Source organism: Schistocerca serialis, chromosome 5 (assembly GCF_023864345.2).
Source record: "Schistocerca serialis cubense isolate TAMUIC-IGC-003099 chromosome 5, iqSchSeri2.2, whole genome shotgun sequence".
In the NCBI taxonomy this organism is placed as follows: domain Eukaryota; kingdom Metazoa; phylum Arthropoda; class Insecta; order Orthoptera; family Acrididae; genus Schistocerca; species Schistocerca serialis.
In genome coordinates this window covers 579,368,612-579,394,792 of record NC_064642.1, presented here as the reverse complement: position 1 = coordinate 579,394,792, position 26,181 = coordinate 579,368,612, and the positions used below count along the sequence as shown (strand labels likewise).

At 39.6% G+C, this 26,181-nt stretch overlaps 1 protein-coding gene across 3 annotated transcripts in view; it reads right to left on the bottom strand.

Annotated features, from left to right (window-relative positions):
• The window catches only part of LOC126481140 (CCA tRNA nucleotidyltransferase 1, mitochondrial), a 60,083-nt gene that overhangs the window by 6,281 nt on the left and 27,621 nt on the right, over positions 1–26,181 (bottom strand). For all 3 annotated transcript variants that reach the window (XM_050104692.1, XM_050104694.1, XM_050104693.1), the window contains exons 5-9: positions 24,536–24,662; positions 13,824–14,017; positions 5,203–5,315; positions 4,622–4,725; positions 1,307–1,479 (exon numbers count right to left, since the gene is read on the bottom strand). In XM_050104692.1, the coding sequence (XP_049960649.1) occupies positions 1,307–1,479; positions 4,622–4,725; positions 5,203–5,315; positions 13,824–14,017; positions 24,536–24,662 (711 nt within the window). The remainder of the gene's footprint in view (positions 1–1,306; positions 1,480–4,621; positions 4,726–5,202; positions 5,316–13,823; positions 14,018–24,535; positions 24,663–26,181) is intronic.

Here is a 26,181-nt window from a genome sequence, read left to right as displayed (position 1 = left end):
TAAAACTTTTCCTGGTTCCCCATGTGGCTGGTTGCCGCTACTGCTGCTTACACAGCCAACAGCCACATTTCTGCAGCCAGAAGTGGGAGAAGGTACTACTCATACGCGAATCAACTGCGCGTGTGCATGAGCCCACTCGTGACTGATTAAATGAGTCTAATGTACACAGTTTTGACGTCACGCTCATCGAAGGCAATTTGTTGTAATGAAGCATTGCATAGTCTTCCGAAAGCCTTTGACACATGTTGCTGTTGGCAGAGGCTCGCACGAGCACTGTGTTATTTTACATGACGCACTTCCTTTGCAATTTAAGTTTTATTTTCATTTTTTTCTCTCGTTTTAATGCTGCAGTATTATTCTGCAGTAGCGGGATACAGTACCATCCTTTGTTAGAGCAGCGGTTCTCACCATTCAAAATTACAAAAATTTAACTGAAAACTAAAACAACGAAAAATTCCCAGAATTCTAAAAAATTCCTAGGTTTTTTTGGTTTTCCCCCAGATGAAAAAAGTCTCGGGTTTTTCCCGGATCCCCCGGTCGTATACACCCTGATGTAGATGGGAGTTGTCCTTGCAATATATCATTTGATCCTGTAATCCTCCTGGCCTCAATCTCTGCTATTCCATGCTCCATGTTCACCTCCATCCTTGTCCCATGGACCCTCACTTCACTCATCCTGCACTCCCACCCTACTTTCCACAATCTCCTTCTTCCTATGTTTTACCCCCCCCCCCCCCCCCACCCCCCACATAAACTCCCATGTCATTATGTGCTGTGCGTAAGTCCCCTTGCCTACAGAGGCTGCTCTTCTGTTCAGTGCAACTGTTGCGTCTCCTTCCTAACTGGCAGCCACCGTTCTCTAAGCTTCCCTCCAGCTCCCATCAGTTTTCTCTCCTGTGCCACTCTGTCTGACAGTCTCTCATCCCAGCCAAGCAGCAGAACCATCACAGTGTAGTCAGCCAAGACAATTTAGTCATACAGATGCGTCTGTACTCTATAGCTCTGACAAGCTAACAACATTTTCCATCTTGTTTAGGTACTTGTTGACAGCTCAGTGTCTTAACTATGTGATGCATTCTTACCTTTTAATTATTTATGAAAAAACTGCAGAATAAGTCTGATTTAAAATCAGGCAAAGGGCATAAATAAATTCAGCAGTTAATTCAAATTAATCCCACATCTTCAAGGACATAAAGGAAATTTGTAAACAATAAGTTCACTTTGTCATTGCACTGTGTTTGAGGACCCGCTGGAAAATGATCCACAGAAACACAATAATCATAAAATAAAATAATTATTTACAAACCTGGAACACCTTTCTCCCTTAACATGTTGCCATTTAATGGAAATCTTGGGAGTTCCCAACTGTCAAATTCAGCCAGTAGCTGATGGTCACCTCTATATTTGAGAACTTCTCTTGCATAATCTCTGCAGTCAGGAGCTTTATATTTTGAGTTAATGACCAATGCCTGATACGGCCTGGAAGAATATGATTAGAAAATGTATTATTTCAGTTATAAAGGGCACAAACAATACATCATTGCAATGTCTGCCTATGCTCCAAAATCATATGATTACATATGTCTTACTACACCTCAAACTCAATCTTTATTTACACTTAGTTTTCATAGATAACTTTCTGACTGAATCATTATAGATCACTGCCTCTTAGATCTAAAGCATATGAAGATAAAATATCTCTCTTCAAGGCCAAGAATGTGGGATAACTGCAAATACAAGCTGTCTGAATGCTCTAGAGTTTCCGTGGTTTTGTAGTTAACAATGACGTTCCATAATATTACTCTAAAAATGTTAAAAGCATTAACTTGCTACTTGTATTTAATGTTAGCACTTAACATGCAATACTTCTACTAAAAACTGAATTGCATTTTCAGGAGTCAAGCTTGTGGCTCATTTGCTTCAAAATGGATTTACTCTCACGCCAAAATTGATTCAATATGCAAAACGTGTCACTGTATGTGAAATATGCAAAGATACCTTAATTTTTACAATATCAGGTGATTGGATAGTTTTGAGAGATGAAATATAAAGGCAGCAGAGGATCAAATAGGCAAAAAGACAAAGACGAGTAAAAGTACATGTATTTTTATGTATGTGTACTGGCATTATTGAAGATTTATTTCCTTATGGTAAGAATTAATGGACATTAATATTATCTCCCAATTTTATACTTTCCCACATGAGTTTTCCTTTTGATAATGACATTGAATTTAATAGACAAAATCAGAAAAGATAAAAATGCAGCAAGTGAAGCAGACAAAATGGACACAGATACCTAAAAAATAAGACTGACACGAAGTTCACAATGGCAAAGTGGGAATGGCTAGAGGAGAAATGCACAGCTGTAGAAGCATGCATGACTGTAGCAAAGATAGATCTACCCACAGAAAAGTTAAAGAATTTTGTGGATAAAAGAGAAGCAGCTATATGAATAGCATGAGCTCAAATGGCAAGCAAGGAAGAGAACGATGAACAGTGGAGGGACTTAACATCTGAGGTCATCAGTCCCCTAGAACTTAGAACCACTTAAACCTAACCAACCTAAGGACATCACATACATCCATGTCCGATGCAGGATTCGAACCTGCGACCGTAGCGGTCACATGGTTCCAGACTGAAGGGGGGTGGAGGCAGTGGAAGTAAGATCTTGGTATATTATCTCAATGTATGGACAATTTATGACAGCACGGGTACTTGATTCACGACAAAAAAATGTAATTTCTTTTCAAAATATATTGTGGAATACTATTGCTATTTGCTACTTGTAAGCATTTCATCCATTTTGTCACCTACATTCCAACATACTTTCAGAAAATACATGAAGAGGAAGTGAATGTCAGGTGGGTTATGTTTCCAGACAATGTTTAAATGATCCTAACTTCAAGTTTTCTGTTTTCCTCCCTTTTGCCTCCTCACAGGATTTCAGTGCTATCAAATTTTTGCATTTGTGAAATATTTCAAGCACAGTTCTTTGTTAGACTGCAGATCCTTCCACAATTATCTGGGCGAGCAGGTCAAACACAGTGGCACACCATCTTTTTTAGGACTATTACTAATAACATATGTTAGCAAATAAATGAATGTTTTCCTTAATATATCAACACCTGCAAAGACACTAATGATATGTCACAATAATAAATAAGAAACAGGACGTATAAAAACGTCACTTGAAGGAGTATAAGTCGCATTAATGAATTTTTATTCATGTATATATTACTATACGTAGGCTGGAAATTAAATAGTGGCAACACTGCTGTGGGGAAACTATGCAATGGAATCTACTATTGTCGCTGATAGCACACGTTGCTGACATACCTAACTTACCTCTGAGCAAATGGACTTGCCCATCCCATGTCACCGGCATGCACACAATCGAGGGAAACACAGTCACTTGTGAGCACACGGTCTAACGTAACGGTGTCACTATGTTTTCAAAACAGGAACAATAGAGTTGGATCAAGATTGAATGTGCCAGAGGTTGTACAGCATGACAGCGTCATCAAGGTCTTCAAGAAGCGTGCAGGGAATCGGCATTGCTGTACAGAACAGTGGCACATTGGGTAAAAGCCTTCAACAAATGTTGGCAAACTGTGGCAGATATGATTGGGGCAGGTTGTCCTAGCATCTCTGAAGAAGGAGTGCATGATGTTGCCGCATTAGTGGACTGCGATCAATGCCATATGATTCGTGAGCTCGCCCACAAAATCAGATTAGCACATACGACTGTGCTTTGCATCCTGAAGGAACGTGGGCATGCGAAAAATTGCACCACGATGGGTTCCACATGACTTAACGGAAATGCAGAACTGGATGCGCTATGAAGCTGTTTACACTCACTTGGAGTGCTATGAGTGTGAAGGAGAGGCTTTCTTACACCGTATCGTAACACTGGATGAGACATGGGCCACATCGTATGAGCCATAACTGAAACGTCAATTCAAAGAAAGGCGTCATTATGGGTAACTACATAAGTCAAAATTGCATCAGAGCCCCAGTATGGTGAAAGTTATGGGGATTCTCATGTACGACCGTGATGGTGTTATCCTAATGCATTGCACTCCACGGCAGACTGTCAATGCACAGTATTACTGTTCGTTTTCAGAGCATCACCTGCAACCAGCTTTGCGAAAGAAGCGGCAACACTTTCTGAACAACCCACCTATAATTTTGCATGACAATGCGCGGGCGCATACAGTGCAAGCTGTGGCTGCTCTGTTTGGTCAATGGGTCTGGGAAGTACTTTACCATCCACCACACTCCCCGGACTTAAGTCTTTGTGACTTTGATTTGATTCTGAAGATGAAGGAACCACTTCATGGCATTCGCTTCAGAACAGTTCCAGAGATTCGAGAGGCAGTAGACCGTTCCATTCGCACCACCAACAGAACAGGCTCTGTTAAAAGTATACTACACTTTCCACATTGCTGGCAACGGGTTCTACACAACGCTGGTGACTACTCTGAAGGACAGTAACAGGTGCAAACATGTAACTGTTTTGTATCAGTTGTGAATAAATAGCTGCCACTATTAAAGTTCCAACCCTCATATCTTTAACATTATTTAATTAACAATATAAAAAAATCAGGAAAAATATTCTCACCTCAATGGATTTACTGATATTTTGTCTTCTCGATTTTCTACAATGAATAGACCCAAATCACGGTCATATGCTGACAGTTTCACACGTCCGTGGAAATTCATAACCTAAAAGAAATTCAAAAGCTTTCTACATATTTGCAATGCTGGTCAGAAGTAAGTAAACAAAAAAAAGGACACTCTTTTACATTATACAATTAGTGTACTCACGCAGCTTATGTCTTAAGAAAGAAAATGTTTCTGTACTTCATTTAGCCAACAAGAATCTTCAATTTTTTAAAATTAGAATGTTAATTTTAAAATTTAACATTCTATGGCTGGTAGATATAAGTGATACATACAAATATTTGGAAAAAAAAGCATTAATGTTAACTCAAATGTTGTGTCAGTAACAAAGTAATCAAAGATGCAGCGTAAGCTCAGTGTGGAAAGTAAGTGGCAGAAAGTTGGGTGGATAAGTATCAGAATACATATAGAAAGCTCAAACGTCCACTATATCTAATAGTCTGCACTCTTTTCCTTCCATTTTTGACATCATTTAATTCCATTTTTTAAATTACATACTCAAAACAAACAGGTCCTTACCTGTTCTTGGCTTCTAAGCAGTGATGTTAGTAAAGTCATTGCTTTAAACCCCTCACTTCCACGTCTCTTCCATACTGCTTGAAGTTCTTCAATGTTTGGATCACTGGGTAAACCTGGTAAGAACAAGATGAAATACAAATCTGTAATAGAAGTTTATCTATTCTGATTTCACAAAATAAAGCTATGTATCAAGGTAATGGTAAAATTATAAATATTAAGTTGTTTACTGACTGAAAATTAATTCTTCAGTATGAAAATACAAAATTAAAGTGATACTCTGTTTACCTTGCGGATAAGAGTAACTATTAGTCATCTTTTGTAACTGAATGTTTATTGTAACTGTTCAATGAACTATAAATATTTTGTTTTGCGACGTATAGTGTTCCATGGCAGCACTTTTAGATTGTATGGAACAGGGGACCTAGAAACAATGGAGAGGCTTCGTCTCCACCGCAGCCCTCGGTAGTACACAACACAACAACAGGCTACAGTAGTCCACTCACCCCACCGCCGCCCCACACTGAAACCAGGGTTATTGTGCGGTGTGGCCCCCAGTGGATCCCCCCTGGGAACATCTCACACCAGACGAGTGTAACCCCAATGTTTGCATGGTAGAGTAATTATGGCGTACAGGTACGTGGAGAAAGTTTTTGTGCAGCCATCGCCGACCTAGCGTAACTAAGGCAGAATAAGGAGAACCAGCCCGCATTCGCCAAGGCAGATGGGAAATCACCTTAAAAACCATCCACAGACTGGCTGGCACACTGGACCTAAACACTAATCTGCCGGGCAGATTCATGCTGAGGACTGGCACACCTTCCTGCCCGGAAAGTAGCGTGTTAGATTGCACGGCTAACCCACTTTTAGATTACCTTTAATATTTACATTATTTACAAATACAGTATTGTGATTTAGTACTTAACTTTTATTTCTCCTTAGCATCATGTAAAGTAAGTGCTAAATCATTATCCTGCAGTTGCAAATATGACGGTGACCTAAAATTGCAAACATGAAAAACACCAAATCTCAAACCAAAAAATTATAGTAAACACTTCCTAATATTCTTCAAAATTATATCTATTTGGTTATGCACCAGCTTTCAGCTTCTTGGTTCTTAGGTCATTGTGTTATGATAGTTGAATAGCTGTCACCTGATGATAGCCTAAGACGCCGAAACTTGTGACCAAATAAATATAAATTTGCGTTTTGGGTAGTGTTTCCTATTTATATTACTCTTATGCTCTGTCGAGCATTGACAGAAAATTAGATTAGTAATAAAATATTTTTAAGTGAAACATGTTTGGCTAAAAATATTAATATAAATTCAGTGACAAAAGACTAGTAATAGTTATTTGAATCTACGAGATAAACAGCATTGACGTAGCAGCTGAGTAAGAATGGCTGTAAATATTAACAATATCAATAGTAAAGGGAAAGTAAATGAGAAACAATGATAAAATAGTTTGAGAGAATAACTCCCTAAACAATATACAGACAGATTTAAGAGGTGCTATGAGGGATCATGCCGGGTGGAGTACGAGGGGTGAATGGACAATGGGTGGGAGTGAGAGGCAGAAAGCTGACAGAACGTTTGTGGCACCAGTGAGCTCATCCTGGCACAGGCAAGGAGAGTTGTGCGAGGCACACAATGAAGTAGAGGAGGGAACTGGGGGTGGAGAGGTGGAACAGAGGAAATGGGAGACTGTGAAGGAAGAGTGTGAGAGTATAGAACAAGTTAGAGTATTGAATGTGCAAAGTGAGGTAGTGCAGATGGTGGTGGATGTAGGAGAGTTGCTGTAACAGTTAGGAGAATTACAGGTTTCAACATTGTTGAAAAACCAATATTTGTGCCATCAGCTGTACAACTGTATATTTCTTCTCAACCAGTTTCAGTTACAACAACCATCTTCACAGGAGAAAAACAGTGTACATCAATGGATCAAAATTACATTATTGTTAAATATGGAACAACCAGACTGTGGAACATACATAACCGTCATAAGAGTCAGTTAGAACATAATCTATATAAACATGCTGTACATTAGCACATAATGCTGATGATGATGATTTGGTTTGTGGGGCACTCAACTGCATGGCCATCAGTGCCCCTACAAAGTCCCAATTTTTACACAGCCCAATTTTTCACGCAATCCAATCAAGCCACTGTCACAAATGATGATGGTGACGACACAAACACCAGTCCCCAGGCAGAGAAAATCCCCAATCCGGCCGGGAATCGAACCCAGGAATCGATGATCCAGAGGCAGCAACGCTAGTCACTAGACCATGAGCTGCGGACTACATTAGCACAGTTAACATTAATGCATAAAAGTTGTGTCACCAAAGATTCAGTGTAAGCTCAGAGTGAAAAGTAAGTGGCAGAGCATTGGGTGGATACGTTAATGTAATTGTGCTAATGTACGGCACATTTATAACCATTATGTTCAGAGAGACTCTTATCATCAGCTGTGTATGTTCTGCAGTCTGGCTGTGTTGTATCTGTCGAAAGTGTACTATATTTAGCCGCTTATAAGAAGGTTCTTTTTCCAAATTCGTCATTAAAAAAATTGAGGTCATTTTATATTTGCAAACTAAACTACTGCTGCTGGGATAAACATTTTCAGTGTTTAATAGATTAATATAGGGGCCGTCTTACATTTACAGATGAAACTTTGGCTACTGAGGTATTATACAAATTTATTTTGAAGAGTTCCAATGGGTATAGCTTAGCAAACAACACTTTCTATCAAGCAGGCTCAAGATTTTTCTGATACACATAATAAGCACTTGATACCGTATTGATCTTGCTCAATCAATCATGTGACATTTGACGTGTGGCACTAGTGCAACAGATGTATATGTGAGAAACTATGAATTAGGACCTACAACAACTTTGTGAAACACAGGAGGACATAGCATTAAATTCAATCAACTCACAAACTTTTGTTGTATTTGAATAGGTTTGCAAAACAGAAGTTCACATACATGTACTGATACTCTATACATACACTTATGCTGCTTTTTAAGTAGAGGTAGCATTCATAGGTGAAAATCTTGTCCTTCAAAACCATTACATGATTCTTACCCAAGTCAGTATAATATTTGTTTATGAGAAACTAATGATTTATGAAGTGAGTTACAAATGAAAATTTGTTAGCTATTCACATATTAGAATACTTGGGGAAAATATTACCAGCCTTAGAACGTGATGGTGACACTCAGATGAAATGAGAAAGAAAATTAACCCACAATGACATATCTAACAAACAAAACATATCACATTAAACGACCAGCAACTGTTTTTGCAAGAATAAATTATAGCGGAAAGACCCGTTGTGGAGATAGTACCAACACACAGCACTGGATCACGGGACGAGAGAAAGTTCAAGACTTGGAGTGAATCATAATTGAGATTTTTTATTTATGTATTAGTTGCTGTTGTTACATATGACCTGTACTCTGGAAAATACGGCTGTCTGTCTTTCACTATTGCTCAACCACAGCTCTACAGAAGGCTTGGAGTGTGAACAGTGACACGAGCTTGGCTGAGAATTATAATGAGTGTGGGGAGGTGAGTGCCAAGCACGCAGTAAATTTCATCTTGCTTCCAACCATGGCAATTTATACTGCGTACTTTGGCTTTTTATGACCATCTACCACATTTAAACTGCAGTTTGTCTAAATGTCCGAATCAAAATGACTTTAAAATTGGCCAAATACTCAGCAATAGTGTACATTTCTGCATGAGATGCTAAAAATCAAGCCAGGGGCCAGCGGCGCACTTTCGTGTTTCATGCAGCAATGTTGTCGATGCTCAAAATTAGGTGTGACACAAACAATAAGGGGGTGACACAGCCAATAAGAGAGTGGTGGGCAGATGATATGTTTCCGTAGCAAAAGACATTAGAACATCCTATGTCAGTACAGAAGTGAAATCCACTCCGTGTTTTTCTTTTTAAAATAAAAGAAGAAGAGGAAAAAGAAAATAAACTTGCAATGTATTTGGAAGAAAGGGGCAAATATTTGAAACAAGGAAGATATAAGTTTCACAACTGCCTTGTTAGGATGATGACAACGGTGATTAAAAACAATGGTACCACAGACAACACGCTAAACAAAAGGGGCAATGAAGATAAAAATTAATGCAAACAATTTCTGTTTGTTTATTTTATTTCTCCTTTTATTATCAAAATTTAGATAACCATTACATGGCGCAAGTTTAGAATACATGTAATGGTAACTTTTTATGCAGAAATCTTATGTCAATAAAAGTTTGTAATTTTGATTAGTCAGAATATTTCAAAAATAATTTTTTCTCAAGGAGCCTCTAAAAAAAGGGGGGAGGGTCTTATACTCAGGGTCATCCTATAGTTGGGTAAATATGGCTTTTTTGATTCATTGATGTACATTGTTTTTCTCCTGTGCATGTGATTGTTATAACTGAAACCAGTAGAGCATAAATATACAGCTGTACAGCAGATGATACAGGTATGTTCTTTCTTTCTTTGTTTTTTTCAAAATACTTATCAACCATCAACAGTCACTTACAAAAAGCTTTATTTGAAGGATGTGTTGGAAGGACGTTTCTCATCTATACAGCTCTGAGAAGCTAATTTAGGGGATGGGTCAGAGGGGAGGGGAGGGGAAGGAGGATCCAGCAGGGACATGGGAGGGATTCTGAAGCAGCTACTGAAGTTGAGCATATTGTGCTCAGCAGTGCATCCTATCAAAGGATGGTTAAAATGAAATTAAAATAATTTTGTGATCGACGTTTCAGTGGGTCAAGTGGTATGGGCCAAATACCAGCTTTAGCGTGGTAGCTGTGTTGCCATTTGCCACAGTCTGCTAGGGTGCAGAAAGGTCTGGAGGGGGAAGCATAGTCAAACACACAGCTGTTGTGGCCACCACCATTGCCCTCCTCACCACTGATGACACGGGGACAATAGTTGGTAACATCGTGTGTGTGTGTGTGTGTGTGTGTGTGTGTGTGTGTGTGTGTGCATGCTTGTAGCATATTGTGTAAGAGCTGGAAGCTCCGGTTCCCGTTACTGGTATAAGTTGGTCACAAAGTTATTTAATCTTAGCTGAAGCTTAACAGTGAGCATGCATTCCGTCAACAGCTGCTTGGTGGTCGAATCTATTTAAATACAGTGCAAAAGATACAGTGGAACTGGTGTATGACATTACTGCTTTCCATGTGACCCTGCCTGTGGTAGGAAAGGTTATGCCTCTGACCTCTTCACAAACTGTACCACCTGCATCTGTCACCTTAATGTGAGCTGCTCTGAGTCACAAAGATAGAAATTGCACTCACAAAACATCCTTTGATCCTGTAATCCTCCTGCCCTCAATCTCTGGTAGCTTGGATCCCACATAAACCCATACTCCCCACTTCACCCAAACTACATTCACATCCTACTCCTCCACAGTACAACTCATCTTCTGTCGTACGTGCGTTCCCCTACCTAACCACTACTCCATTTCATTCTGAGGCACATACAACTTCATCAGTCCATGCCAGAGCATGTTCATATGTGCCACACTGCTATCCCATGAGCTTGTTGCCCTTCCTTCCCAGCCATCAGCTGCTCATGCCTTTTAATTCTCCCACATGCCTTTCTCCCTCCACAAAATGCACGTGACACAACCACTCACTCCAGTAAAGGTACAGTGTTGGTACATTGTAGTTGTCTGGGAAAATTTAGCTAGCTGTGGTGTGTGTGTGTGTGTGTGTGTGTGTGTGTGTGTGTGTGTGTGTGTGTGTGTGTTTTCTATACTAGTCAGCTCGGCTCAGCAGTGTTTCCATTTTGGCTTACGTGCATTGCATTGTTGCATTCGCCACTTCCCTTATTTATATTACACAGAATTCTTATTAATGAGGTATTTTCTTCTTAATGACATAATTAGTAATGGAGTAGTTGCTTACATTTTATAAGAATGGAGAGAGGAATCCACTGTGGCCTTTTCAAAGTAACAACTACACTATTCACTTAGTATGACTTGGAGGAAAAAAGAAAAAAACATAATGGAACAAGTACTGAAACAAACTGATAATCAGTTCAACAGACTAAAATGAAGAAATGCAACAAATTGCCTATAGCTGACTGATGCATGTGGAATATGAACATCCAACATACAATACTAACTCTCTACCTACAAAATTTCTTTCTAGGGCGTGGTGGCTCTTTGCTTCACACCGAACTTAGCAGTTCTGTATGTTCCTTAGTTGTTGCGGCCTGGCCATCTGCTAGGGCAGCGAGTTTTTTACTTTGTGTGTTTACTCCTGCCCCCGAACTGTTGATTCTGTGCTGACCTGTCCTTGCTCTCAGTCTCTCTCTTCTCCATGTAGCATCCAAATTGACTTCAGCCCTGTGGCCTCACCATGAGGACATGCCACATGGTGATGCTCTTCATACCGGTACACTATTGTAAAGTTTTAAGACTCACCCACACTATTTCTATGCCTGCTATGCAGCCCAGTGTGTAAATTGCTGTTGTGCGCTGCAAGCTATTACAATCGGTAATTGTTGGTGCCTATATGAGTACTATGCGAGTTCCAAACTCAACCCGTCACTGCCAGCACACTTTTGTGTTAAGGCAGGCTTGTTGTTCGAGTCTCGCCCAGAGAGATGATTAATTCTGTGCCTCATGTCGATAAAAATTGGTATTGTGCTGGTGGATACTCTGGGATAGAGTAGTGACTTTGTTCAGTGTCCGATATTCTTACCACACAATGCTTTTATACAGTACCATCACATCAGCAAGTGACTTTCTCTGATATTACTTAATTTTGAGATCATTTCATGATTTTTCTGCAGTAGTTTAGTTGTTTAACAAATGCATTGTTTTCTTAACCACGTGTGGACACTGTTCTTTGTGCAGTATCTATCATGCCTTATTTTGCAATTTTGTAACTAATTTAGCAAGTTAGGTAGGGAAACATTCCTATGCTAGTGTAAGTACGCACACTCAAATGCATAACCACACTGACATCTATATGCACCCACTTGTGACTGATTACTCTGTGCTGTGCTATAGTGTTTTTCACTGTGTCAGATATTAATCAACAAAAGGTGACTGGAAACCTTTCTCATTTTTCCTTATAGTTTTGATCCTACATTTTTCATTATTGTAATAATGATCAGTTTAGGACTATAATCTACTGACTAATTTTGTAGCTTCTATGGCATTTTAAATAAACACAGACAGTTGAATTTCACATGGAAAGAGGTTTCAATTCAATCAACTGCCTGCCACTTTATTAGCACTAAACAACATTGCCTAGTTCTGCTGCAACTTAAGCAAAATTGTGGGCAAACATAATGGACAGAAAGTGACTGTTTTTCAAAATCATCTTGTTTCAGCATTCCAAAATAGGCCACAGTGATATAGTCTCACACAAAAAAGAAGGAAGGAAGATTATTGTTTTATGTCCCATTAACACAGAGGTCATTACAGATGGAGCACAAGCTCAGGTTAAGGAAGAATGGGAAAGAAAATCAGATGTGCCCTTTCAAAGAAAACAATCTAGCATTTGCCTTAAGCAATTTAGAGAAATCACAGAAAACCTATATCAGGATTGCTGAACGGGGATTGGAAGCATCATCATCCTGAATGTAAGTCCAGAATAGTCTCATATTGTCACCTACCAAAAACATGTACTGGTACCACTAAATAGTGACATATAATGAATAGTTTAAATATCAATCAAGAGCATAAAAAACAATGTTCTCATCAATGATTGGTGACAGCGACACAAAACACAACATATTTACACACTGGCTTTGAAAGCCAAACTTTCTTTGTCAATGTAACTTACAGACTGATTAAAAATTAGTGAAATACTTGCAAGACAGGACAGGTAACATGTATGCCTCAAACATATCATGGGAAAATATCTCTGAAATAGAGAGTTCTTCATACAGTTTAAATGCCAAACACTGCATCATTTTTTGCTCTCAATCCCCATGATTCTATACAACTTACATTCCACAATGTCTGCACAGTACACGTAAAAATATTTCTTCCTTCGTGTTATCTTTCAGTTAATTAATAATTCTTTTCACTGAGTAGAGGGTCATAATGAAGTAAACAAAGTGAGCAAGTTTTATAGCACATTAGTCATTCTTGGACAACAGACTTCAACATATCTCACCCTTCCATGCTACACTATGGGTTAGTGAAAATGGAACACAAAAAATGAATTGAAAAATTTAAAGCCTTGTGATGTCTCATTTAAAAAAAAAAAAAAACTGAACACAACCATTTTATTATTCATATGTGGTTAACATTATTAAGGCAGTACCAGCATATTATAAGGGTAATTGTTGCAGAGCTTCACAGACAGTGCTGTGAGCAGTGTGGCATATTACACTGGATTTATATTTTGTGGTGAAGTTAAGAAACTCCCACTACCTACTTTTTCATTTCAGTCTCTCTTTAGTTCTCAACGAAGAAAGATTTGACTGTGAAAGGCAGTGATTCTGTGATTATTTATGTGCATTTATCTCAAGCGCATCATTCTTTTATCTGGAAATACGACTACAGAAATTCATCTAATTTGATTTTGTTTTTAAAAAGAAGGGTGTCCATCCACCTGCTGCACCAAGGCAAGTACTTACCAATATATGGTCCAATACCAAGACTTAAGATTTTCAGCATTAAATCGCCTCCATAGTTCCCTTCAAGTATTTTGTGAAGTTCACTCCAAATCCTCTCTCCTGAAATGCGCGCTAAGCCTTCAGCATTATTTCTAATTGCTTCAAGTGTCTTTTCTTCATGTTTATCTGGATGTTCTGCAATTCGGCCGTAAAATCTGAAAAACAACCATTCACTGCACTCAAATTCATCAACTACCAACTGCTGTGATTTACAATAAACTTCACACATTTCAGTATCTCGTAAGTCACGCACAAATCTATGCTGTCTCATGTACAGCCAATAATCATTTCTGACTTTCATTCTGGAGGGGATAACAATAGTGTGAGTGCAAAAGTTATTATAAGAGGCAGTCAAATGAAAATAAGACAGATGGAGGAAAAAGTAAGTAAACTGTTTATTACTTCAAAACTTTGGAATAACTTTTAATACATTTATCCCACTGTGAGACATAAAGGTCAATGCCTCCATGGAAAAATGTTTGCACTTGCCTACAGAACGATGACTGCACCCAACCCAAGCATGCACATCCAAAGCATGTATACGGCCATGAGTGTCTTTCCTCAGGGCTCCAAAAATATGGAAATTGCATGTGGATGAATCCAGTATTCCCTTTAGGGTAAATAACATACATACAGTAGAGGGTCCTAAGCTATTTCAAACTATTTGCCGATGGTTTAAAATAAATATTTCAGACAATATGAGAAGCGACTGAGTAACGGGTGTGAGGCATTGTCTTACATTTCATAACAAACCACTGGTTGTCACATGGACATTGGCAGCACTATCTAAAAATACAATACAGTCATTGGTGATGTGGTGACAGTGGAGTTTAGCATTGTTTACAGTTCATGATTGGTTTTTGAAGATGGAGCATTACATGTTACAGGAACCTGTAGACATAGTTTTAATGTATGGGACTGCAGAATGTAATTCCTGGGAAGCTGAACAAATACACAGAGAACACTTTTGCAAAAGCTACCATCTTTATTGGATGAAATTTATCACAACACTTAGAAACTTATGAGAAAAATGAGAAAATGTGAAGAGATAGTGTTAGATCATGTGAGAGAAGATTCATCAATAAGTACTCTTCACTTTGCCTGTGAAATACACAGTTATGAACAAGTTGTCCAAGCAATGGGGCCACATGATTTTTAATCCAGAGTTCATATTTGTCAATGGATTCTCTTCTAATGCACCCATTGAGACAGGCACACATCACTTTCAATACCTGCTTTGAGCTTTAATTGTTATGATAAGGTGTATGTTATTTACGTCAATAAACATTAAATACTTGTTTCCAAAGTTAGTTTTTTATCTCATGTTACTCAGTTTAAGATCACCTACATTTATGTATAATTTAGATCTAAAGGCTTCACACATGCTGTAGATTTTCTCCCCGCACAGTTGTGTTAGCACTACTGTCGGCTGTTTCATCACCACGGAAAATGGGGCGTGTCCTCCAAAAAATCCAGTTCTGTCCTAAAATGCAACTAGTTAACATGAAATGTAAGAAAACTACAAGTTTTGGTTTATTCTATTCACTGATGCTACAAAACATACAGCCATGTGTGCATAATAATGTTGAAGTTTACTCTTGCATTGTAGTTCGGAGTGTGGTAATACAACATATTCAAGAAATCCATTTGTGTCATAAATTTAGATGAGTGAATTAAGTCCATAATTACTTGAATGTGCACTTCGTTCTCGGTCTTCCACTTTTATTGCTCCCTCTTAGTTCTTGTACATGTATCCCTATAGTTTACCCCTATTTTTCTCAAAGATTTTGAACATCTTGTACCATTTTACATTGTCAAAACGCTTTTTCTATGCTGAAAAATGCTATGGATGTGTCTTGGGTTTTCTTTGGGCTTGCTTCTATCAGCAACCACAATGTCATGACTACTTCTCTGGTACCTTTACCTTTCCTAAAGCCAAACTGATTGTCATCTAACAGATCCACAATTTTCTTTTTCAATATTCTGTGTATTATTCTTCTCAGCAACTTGGATGCATGAGCTGTTAAGCTGATTGTTTAATAATTCTTGCACTTGTTGGCTCTTGTATGACATTTTTCGGAGTCTGATGGTACATCTCCAGTCTCATACATTTCACATGCCAACGTGAATAATCATTTTGATGCCATATCCCCCAATGATTTTGGAAACATTATCTGTCTGTATGCCTTATTTGATTTTAAGTCTTTCAAAGCTCTTCTAAATTCTGATTCTAATAGTGGATCCCCTATCTCTCCCCTATCAATTCCTGTTTCTTCTCCCATCAGATCAGCAGATAGTTCTTTCCCTCACAGAGGCCCTCAATGTACTCTTTCCACCTAGCTGCTCTTTCCGCTGCATATAACAGTGGAATTCCCATTGCACTGAAGGCTGTTTTGACTTTTCTGTATGCTGAGACACTCTTTCCAACAATCATTTCTTTTTTGATTTCTTCACATTTGTCATGTAGCCATTTCATCTTAGCTTCCCTGCACTTCCTATTTATATCATTCCTAAGTGACTTGTATTTCTGTATTCCTGAATTTTCGGAACATTTTTGTACTTCCTTCTTTTGTTGATCAACTTAAGTATTTCTTTTGTCACCCTTGACTTCCTCAGTTATATACCTTGTACCTATGTTTTTCTCTGCAACTTCGGTGATTGCCCTTTTCAGAGATGTCCATTATTTTTCAACTGAACTGCCTACTGACTATTCATTATTGTTGTATCAATAGCCTCACAGAATTTCAAGCATATCTCTTCATTCCTTAATAGTTCCGCATCCCGCTTCTTTGTCCATAGATCCTTCCCGACTAATCTCCTAAGTTCCAGCCTACTCTTCACCATTACTAAATTGTGATCTGAGTCTATATTTGCTCCTGGGTACACCTTACAATCCAACATCTACTTTTGAAGTATCTGCCTAAGCATGCCGTACTCTAACTGAAATCTTCCAGTATCTCCCAGCCTTTTCCAAGTATACCTCCTCCTCTTGTGATTCTTGAACACAGTATTCGCTATCACTATCTGAAACATATTGCAGACCTCAATTAGTCTTTCTCTTCTCTCATTCCTACTACCAAGCCCATATTCTCCTGTAACCCTTTCTTCTATTCCTTCCCCTACAACTGCATTCTAATCCCCCCCATGATTATTAGATTTTCATCTCCCTTTACATACTATACTGAGCATTCAGTGTCTTCATATACTTTCTCTCTTCATCTTCTGCTTGCGACGTCGATATGTATATCTGAACTATTGTTGTCAGTGCTGGTCTGCTGTTGATTTTAACGTGAACAACTCCTGATGCTCACTACATCTAGAGTGAGCTTTAGCATTTCCCTTTTCACATTTTCTAGCTTTCCTACCATGTTCAAATTTCTGATATTCCATGCCCCGACATACAGAATGTTAGCCTTTCATTGGACATTTAATCATTTTCTCATGGTCACCTCCTTCTTGGCAGCCCCTTCCCAGACATCTGAATGGGGGACTAATCCAGAATCTTTCACCAATGGAGAGATCACTATGACATTTCTTTCAATTATAGGCCACATGTCACATGGATAGACATGATGTGTCTTTAATGCTCTGATCTCCATTGTCTTCTGCTTCCTCAAGCTGTTGATCATTGCTGATTCTTCCACCTTTTAGGGGCACTTTCACCGCCCCAATGAAAAGAGAGTGCTTTGAACGTCTGTGTGCCCCTCCACTCTCTTTGACAAGGCTCTTGACAGATCAGGGTAACTTCTTACGCTGGAAGTCTTCAGCCACCATTGCTGATGATTTTTATTCATAGTTTTGATTCCTAATCAAAGACGCTACCCCAAGATTATGGGTGTCCCCTCCCACCTCAGAGTACCAATACCCGTCAACAACCATCCTATCCCGGTAAATGCCCTTGGAACCACTCATAGCACCCCCCTCCCCCCCCCCCCACCCTGCCTTGTTGACCTTTTCCATCTGCCTCATCTCCACAACTCCCTCCCAACACCTCACAAAACCAAAAACATAAACAAACCAAAAATACTTTTGTCACTTATCCATCAAAAACCTCAATTCTACAGAAGTTTCAGTCCTCTCCAAGAATCTCACCTTCAGCCCCTCAGCCCCACACCCCAGTTCAAACATGCTGGGCTCATCAGAGAGCTACTCACCTTCTCCTTACCCTTACAGTAGAAACACTTCTTTGCTACCAGTCCCCCCCCCCCCCCCCCAAACAACGCCAACCTAATCCCATGATAAACTTTGCTTCTCCCCATTTCATACCACCATCCAACCAGGACCTTCTCCCTCTTATATCTAAAGAACTCTTGGTTACCTTCCAGGAATCCCTTATCTTCACCTTAGAAAACCCAGGACGGAATAATGACAATATTATGAAACAGACTGATTGCTCCTCATCACATAGATGACACGTTGAGTTGCAGACAGGCACAACAAAAAGACTGCTGAACATGTGAGCTTTCGGTCAGTGGGCCTTCTTCTAAAGAAGACAGCACATGCATGTTCACGCAAACCCAATTCACACACACATGACCACTGTCTCTGACCACTTCTCACCTCATTGGCAGTGCAGCCTCAGTGGCCAGTGATAGTGGTCACATGTGCGCGCGCGCGCATGTGGTGTGTGTGTGTGTGTGTGTGTGTGTGGTCTTCTTTAGAAGATGGCCTTTTGGCCAAAAGCTCACGTGTTTAGCAATCTTTTTGTTGTGCCTGTCCGCAACTCAACATCTCCCCTAATGGTTAGTAGTGATTTATCCTTTACTTCCCTTCCCAAGAACACAAAGCTCTCAATGGAAAAAAGAACAACCATCCCCACCATCCCCAATCTCATGACAGGTCCTGATTTAATGATTCCTTCTGCAGACAAAGGCTCCACCACTGTTCTCAGGCATCTGCCAACTGTAAGATTACTCCCCCTACAAGCCCTGCCACAGTGATTCCATCCCATAAGTACAGCATTATCTCCAATCCCTAATCCAATCCTCAGCCATTTCTTCACCGACTCTTGACTAACCCCGCCTCATCATTAACTGGATCCCTATTCGTCACTGTTTGAGCCACTTCCGTAACACCCCCTATGCCCATGACCCTTCTGATTTCAAAGCCACTACATCATTCCTTATATGTCCACCCAACTACATCCTCACACATACCCACTTTTACTCTGAGGGAAAGGTGTGGAGAAAAAAAAAAAAAAAAAAAAAAAAAAAAAAAAAAAAAAAAAAAAAAAAAAAAAAAAAAAAAAAAATAAATCCATGGCCCTGCCACAGTTGCCCACATGGTACCCTCCTATGCCAATCTGTTAATGGGCCACCTGGAGCCTCCTTACACAGTGAACCCTCAGTCCGGTTTAGGTTCACTGATAATATCTTCATGATCTTGATCCAGACCAAGACACACTATCCCCATTCTGCCACAGCTTCAACATTTTCTCTTCCATTCGCTTCACCTAGTCCTCCTCAGTCCAATATGCAGCTTCCTGGATGGTGACTCCATCTCTCTAAAGGGTACATGCATCCCTTTGTCCTTATTAAGCTTACTAACTGTTAACGGGACCTGCGTTTTGATAGCTCTCCCACTGACTGCATATCTGCAGTGACAAGAATTCCCTTGCCCAGCATGCTGTAGGTCTCAAAAGGATTTCACAGACGGGTCCCATCCTCCAGACATAGTATGCTAACACATTTCCTGCACCATATCCTCACACTCACACAACCCGAACTCACACAACATCAAGTACCAACAGCAAAGATGTGACCCCCACCCTTATTACCCAATACCATTCCGGACTGGAGCAACTGAATCATGTCCTTTGTCAGGGCTTTGACTATGTATCACAGTGCTCAGAAACGAATACCCTAACCACAATCCTCCCCAGCATTTTAATTGGACATGACCACCACTTACCTGTCCCACAGAATTAACTGTTACCACCAAACCATAGCCAAAAGCAGAGTTGATTTCACAGACTCCCTGCACCCCGTCTTCCAGACAGTCTCCGCTTCGTCTGTTCTTTCACCTTGTCCATCCCAATCCACTCCCTCAATGCACTGTGCCCTGTACGAATGCACTGTTTCCAGTGTCAGTGAATCACATCCCTACCCTGTGCATTTGCTGTCTCCCCCTCCCACATTCTTAGCTTGCACACTTGTTGCTGCCCTCTGTGCCATCAGCCATCCTTTCCCAACCCTCCCTCTCCCCCTCTTGCTCCCTGCCTCTTTCCTCCTCTCATCCACCCCATCTGAGATAACCCTTCATCCCCATCTAGCTGCCAAACAGCAGTCCCCAGCATTGTATATTCAGCCAATTTTACAGGTGTGCGTTTACTGTTATGCCTAAATTATTTAGATTCTGCCAAATATTTCCATACCAAATTTATTTTTTACTGTCAGTCTTTTGGGTCAGGACAAGTGATTAACCTCTGGAAGCAGTAAAGTTAAGAACAGGAAAATTTCGAGTAAACAATACAGCGAAAAAATGTGAAATCTGCAATTTTTAGCAACTAAATGCAGAATTGATTCTTTTTGCAAAATATTGTACAATCTGTCATTTTTCCCGTTTCCATGTAAAAATGTAGATCTGACGGTGACAATTTACTTATATTGGTAACTGATAGTTATTGACTGTTTTTACTAGATTTTGATTTTGTTTCTCAATGCTGAGAATTGTATTTAATCTTAAAATTACAGTTGATTTCCCGTGTAAAGAACTATGGCTCTAGTTGTGATGCCAAATGATAACACTCCACTTCCAAAAATCTCTATCCCAGCAACAGTTTTAGTCATGGACGTGGGATTTCCCAAAATTTTTGTACAACCTATCACACAAAAATTGGCACTTTTTGAGAGATCTTTAATGTGATGAATCAATTAAACTACATATTTTTGTAATACACAAATATATATATTTGAAAAAAAAAAAAAAAAAAAATCAAATACGGCACTTTAGCTAACAAATAAAGCAACATGACGTCTGATAACCCAGCAGCCTAACCTAAGCATCGACACAACTGATTACCTTGTCCCTACGAACTCCATTCACAAAACAGTAAAAATAATAGTGGATAAATACTGAAATAATCATTCTGTGTTCTTTTTTACTGCCAGAAACACATTTGCATGAGATTACATTTCCAGCGCTCACTGGTTGGCCAAGTGGGTGTCGTGCTGATTTACATGTTTGTGACGCAAAAATGTCACACTTAGTGATTTTCATATTCTTACTCGCATAATACAAACATGTGCTGTTTAGCTGATGCACCATAGTCAAGATCTCCCCAAACAGTGTTGTTTTTGGTACTATTTGTAGAGTAAAAATTTCGAGAGGTCTGCCACATAAGACCATTAATTACCAGTGTTCAAATTAAAAGTGAAGATAGCTGCATTACTGCAGGAAAATTAATTTTTTTAGTTAAACCAGCACGCTTTTGAGAAAAATGAAGGAACAAATACTTCAGGCAGATGCGAAGGAAACACTGAAATGCACTGCGTTGCATCACCAAATTATGCTAACAACTCTTATGGCCACATACCCATGTAATCTATTTTCACTACTCTAGGATCTTGTTCCAACCATGGGATACAATGAACTCTATTAATGACAACATGCAAAGAGTCTGTTACAACTACCTAGAATGTTAAGTCTCATCCACGTAAGATATCCTGAAAGAATACAAATCCCTTCATAATTTAGTGGAAAAGTGATGTTCCATGCCAGCAGGATATGTGCACATGTCAAATATATTGTGTTGTGCAGAAGGCAGTTTGTCTTTCACTTTCAGATTAAGACTATGGGCTGCTGTTTTCCCAATATAGTAGTGTGTTGACAGATCAGTGACATAATGTCTCAGAATACAACTCTGAAGTTATGACAACACTTTCTTTTGAGGAGTTTGAACAGTGTGTGTGGTGTTAATTATTCTACAATTGATTGGATTTAATGGGTTTCATATTAAGTATTTCTTTTTTTTAATAATATAAATAAATGGATTTGTGATATCAAAAAATATAATGTAATATGTAAACTAAGAAAAGGTAACAACTAACCTACAGCTGACTGATGCATGGCACATAGAAACACACAACAGAAAACAGTATTTACACTAGATGTCGACTTCTTGCTCTTTCTCTAGCAAAAGTACAGACATCCACATACACAGCCACACAGATTCCCAAATGCACACATCTGTGACCACGACAAGACTAACTGTCAATTATTGGTTATTCAGAGAAGTTGCCAAGACAGATGGAAGTAGGGAGGGAATAGGGAAAGGTACACGAGGTAAGGAGGGGTAGGGGATAGTGTGAGGCAGATCCTTCGAAAGATAACTTAGTGGCTGCACAACAAAACAAAATGAGTTCAGAGGGTAGGGTATGTAAGAGACAGATGAGGGGTAGGCGAGGGGAGGGGAGGAAAGAAGGGTAAGGTGCAGGAGAAACAAGGGGATGAGAGGGATGGAAAAGGGGGGATAGAAAGGGGGAGGGAGGGGGAAAGGGGGGTGAGTGAGAGAGAAAGAGAGAGAGAATGACCACATGGAGGAAGGGGAGGGAGGTAAAGGAAGGCAGTACATAATCTGGACGGGGAAGAAGTGATACAGATAGAAGAGAGAAGGAAAGAGGTAAAGTGAGGCACTGGGAAACAGGTTAGAGGAGGTTTAGACCAGGAGGAGAGTGTGCAGGATATGCTGGAGAGACAATTCTCACGTTAGCAATCCGAAGACACTAGTGCTGGAAAGGAGGATCCAAATGTGTCATTTAATGAAACAGCTATTTAAGTTATTTATGTTGTGGTGTTCAGCATATTCAGCAACCAGATGGTCATGTATGTGGTTTACCACAGTTGGAGGTGGCCATGCATGCAAGTATGCAGTTGGTTACTTGTCATGCCCACACAGAATGCTACACAGTAACTGCAGCATATATAACAAGGCTGGTTTCACTTGAGGCCCTGCCTTTTTAGGGTAGGAAATGCCTGTGACTGGAGTGTGATAGGAAGTATTGGATGGGTGTATGGTACAGGTCTTGTAACTGGATCAGTCACAAGGAAAGGACCCATGATGTGCAGTAAGTATAGACAAAGATATTCTGTAGGTTGGGTGGACATCAGAACGAGACTTTGGGTGATAACGGTAGGATTTAGGGTAGGATATTTTTCATCTTAGGGCATGAACGGAGTAGTCAAATCCTTGGTGAAGGAGGTAGTTGAGCTTTTCAAGGTGAGGATGATGCTGGATAATTAGAGGAGTGCTGGTTGGTGGCTGGTTAACAACTTTACTGACGTCACGTGTCAGAGATTGCACATGTGATCTGTTTGTGGACACACAGGACAGGATACTGTCTGTCAATAAAGACTCCGGTATGATGTCTGGTATATTCTAGCAACTCACATTTTCCAACACAGATGTGGAATCCATGGGTGATGAGACCGTAAGAAAGAGACTTTTTGACACGAACTGAGTGACAACTGCCAAAGTGGAGGTACTGCTGGTAGTTGGTGTACTTTATATGAACAGATGTATTTATGGAGTCATCAACAGCCGTTTCACTACGTGAGCCATTGGGACACTCCCTCTCAGCACTAGTTTCTCTGAATTGTGCAGGTGGGGACTGTCTCTCCAACATATCCTGCATTCTCGCAATCCTCATGGCCTACACCGCTGCTTACCTGTTTCCCACTGCCTCACCTTACCTCTTCCTTTCTCCCTTCTGTCCACACCACTTCTTCCCTGTCTGGATTGTGTACTGCCTTCCCCTACCACTGTGTTCTCTCTCTCTCTCTCTCTCTCTCTCTCTCTCTCCCCCCCCCCCCCCCCCTGCCCCCCTCTCGACAATTTCCCATTACTATCCCTTTCTCTCTTCCCTCCTTGTCTCCCACTTCATCTCCTTTCTTCCCCTTCTTTTCTCTCTCTGTCTTATATGCTCTACTCTCTGAACTCCATTCCTCTTGTTGTGTAGCTGGAGTCATCTGCCTCACACTATCACCCTACCCCCTCCTCACCTTGTGAGCCTTCTCTCCCTTCCTTCTACCATCTATCCAGGCAACTGGTCTCAATACTCAACAGTCAGTCTTGCAATGGGTGTGGGTGTGTGCTTGAGTGTCTATGTGGTTGTGGTGTGAATGCCTGTACTTCTGCTAGTTAAAGAGCAAGAGCTCAAAAGCTACTATGAATACTATTTTCTGTTGTGTTTATGTACCGCACGGCTATACATAAATGGTTGCCTTTCCTTATTTTACATATTTTCCATCCTGAACTTTCCACTGTTATAGGTATAATGCAATTAATGGGTTGAGTTTCATTTTCAACATAACACTGAAAAACAATTAAATATGACAAAAGTAAGGAACATACAGTACTCACAAAAAGCTGTCAGAAACTAATGCCAAAATGATCAAGAAATAATGCACTGAAAGATACGTGTATCCTAAGGATTAACAAATACATGAGACAGACTATTCAAAAGCAATGTGTAAACATCAATGTCAACATTGATATAATTAATTTGTCCCTCATGCTACAGTGACTTCATACAAAATTACTCTTTCTTGTTATTTCTACACTCACATTTCACAAGACTGTGCATTTGCAGTATGCAAAGTGAATTAAAAAATTAAGTCTTTTTGAAAAAAAAATAAATAAATAAAATGCCTGCTTATTAGAAAAAAACTCTTACCTGAAGTATCGAAGTATTCTCAAATAATCTTCCTGAATGCGAATATTTGGGTTACCTACAAATACAACTCTTCTTTTCAGTAGATCATTATATCCATCAAAGTAATCATAGACAGTTCCATCGAGACCTGAAATAAGGACTCAATGTCAGTTCCAGTAAAGTTCATGCAAAACTAACAGACAAAAACACACACACAAACTTATTCGTTAGGGTGCGTCACACTGAAGCTGCAAATGTGCTGCAGAGTTTATTCAAAAATTAGTGAGACACTGGAACAATATACTATGTGTGTACAAATGAGAAATCCTCAGCAGCCACCATAGTGCTGCTGATGTTTTGTGGAGTAATATGCAGAAAAGGTATCACAGGATACAGACAATATGGAAGTCAAATGACTTTGGATGGGTACTGGAAACACATGATAATAAGGAGACATTCAACTGTACTCTATTTTATTTCAAGGATTTGTCAAGCTTGTTACTTAGCACAGGACACACAAAGTTCATTGTCACAGCTGCACAGAGCAAAGGTGTGTAACTGGCAGGAAGTTTGCCTATGTTATTATGTAAACTGTCATCTACAGGAGAGTTACAAGTATGCTCTTTGATGTACGACTGTTATTTTGTGTGATTAAATTGTTTAATTAATGCTTGGAAAACCAACCACGTAAAATGAGAAATAATTGTCAAGAATTCTGGCTTTGATTGTAGTATTATGAGTAATTGCAACACTGAACACTTGTAACAATAGGAAGGAGATGTTTCAAACCTTATCTCAAGTTCTTATTAAATAAGTTAATTACAATTACTTTGGTTATGCCATTCCACCACCTCATCTTAAGTCAGGCTGTTCCAGCTCGTTGGTTCCATTGTGAGCCGTGGAGTGCTCCCTGCTCCAGGGAGTCGTGTCGCTCGCTGTGACCATTCAAGTGGGCCGGCACGTGGCATGGCTGGCTGAAGCAGGTGGCAAGGCAATCGTTTTGATGTGCCAGCTGTGTCTTACAAGATCGACAAGCTCATACTCTTAGCTGCTAAGACGTGGTGACATGCTTCACCAGGAAATACGATGTTCAGGAAATAAATAAGAAACACCTGTTTTACAAGAAATTGCATACTAAATTTATTGGGCCTCTGTAGAGTGACATTTTGTTTTCATTACAAGATCGGAAATATGAGGCGTCAAAGTGTTCGCAGCGTTAAGGGGATACGGAATCGGATTTTGGGTTAAAAAATCGAATTTTTTTTTATTGGCGTATTATATTCTGCCATGTTTCCTCTTTAAAATGACATATCATACATAGCTCTACTACAATTATAACTATTTTATTTTTATATATTTGTGAGATCGGGTATTGCGCTTTAGTTATACACGTCTCTCGTGGCTGACCATGAACTTTTTGGCAGTACCTTTAAAGTGACATGAATTCAAATATCCCGGTTTCCAGCGACTATTTATACACTAGTTGCCCGAAAATGTTTCTCTCTGGTTTCCTCAAGTTACTCTTTGACTTTGTGGCGGGACTGTTTTGTAAACAGTGTGATATAAGAAAGTAGTTGTTGTTGAGTTATTTCGTATTTAGTGCTTCATTTTTCGCAGTGAAAATGCCTAGAGCTAAAGCAAAAGTATTTAAAAAGCGTGTGAACTGG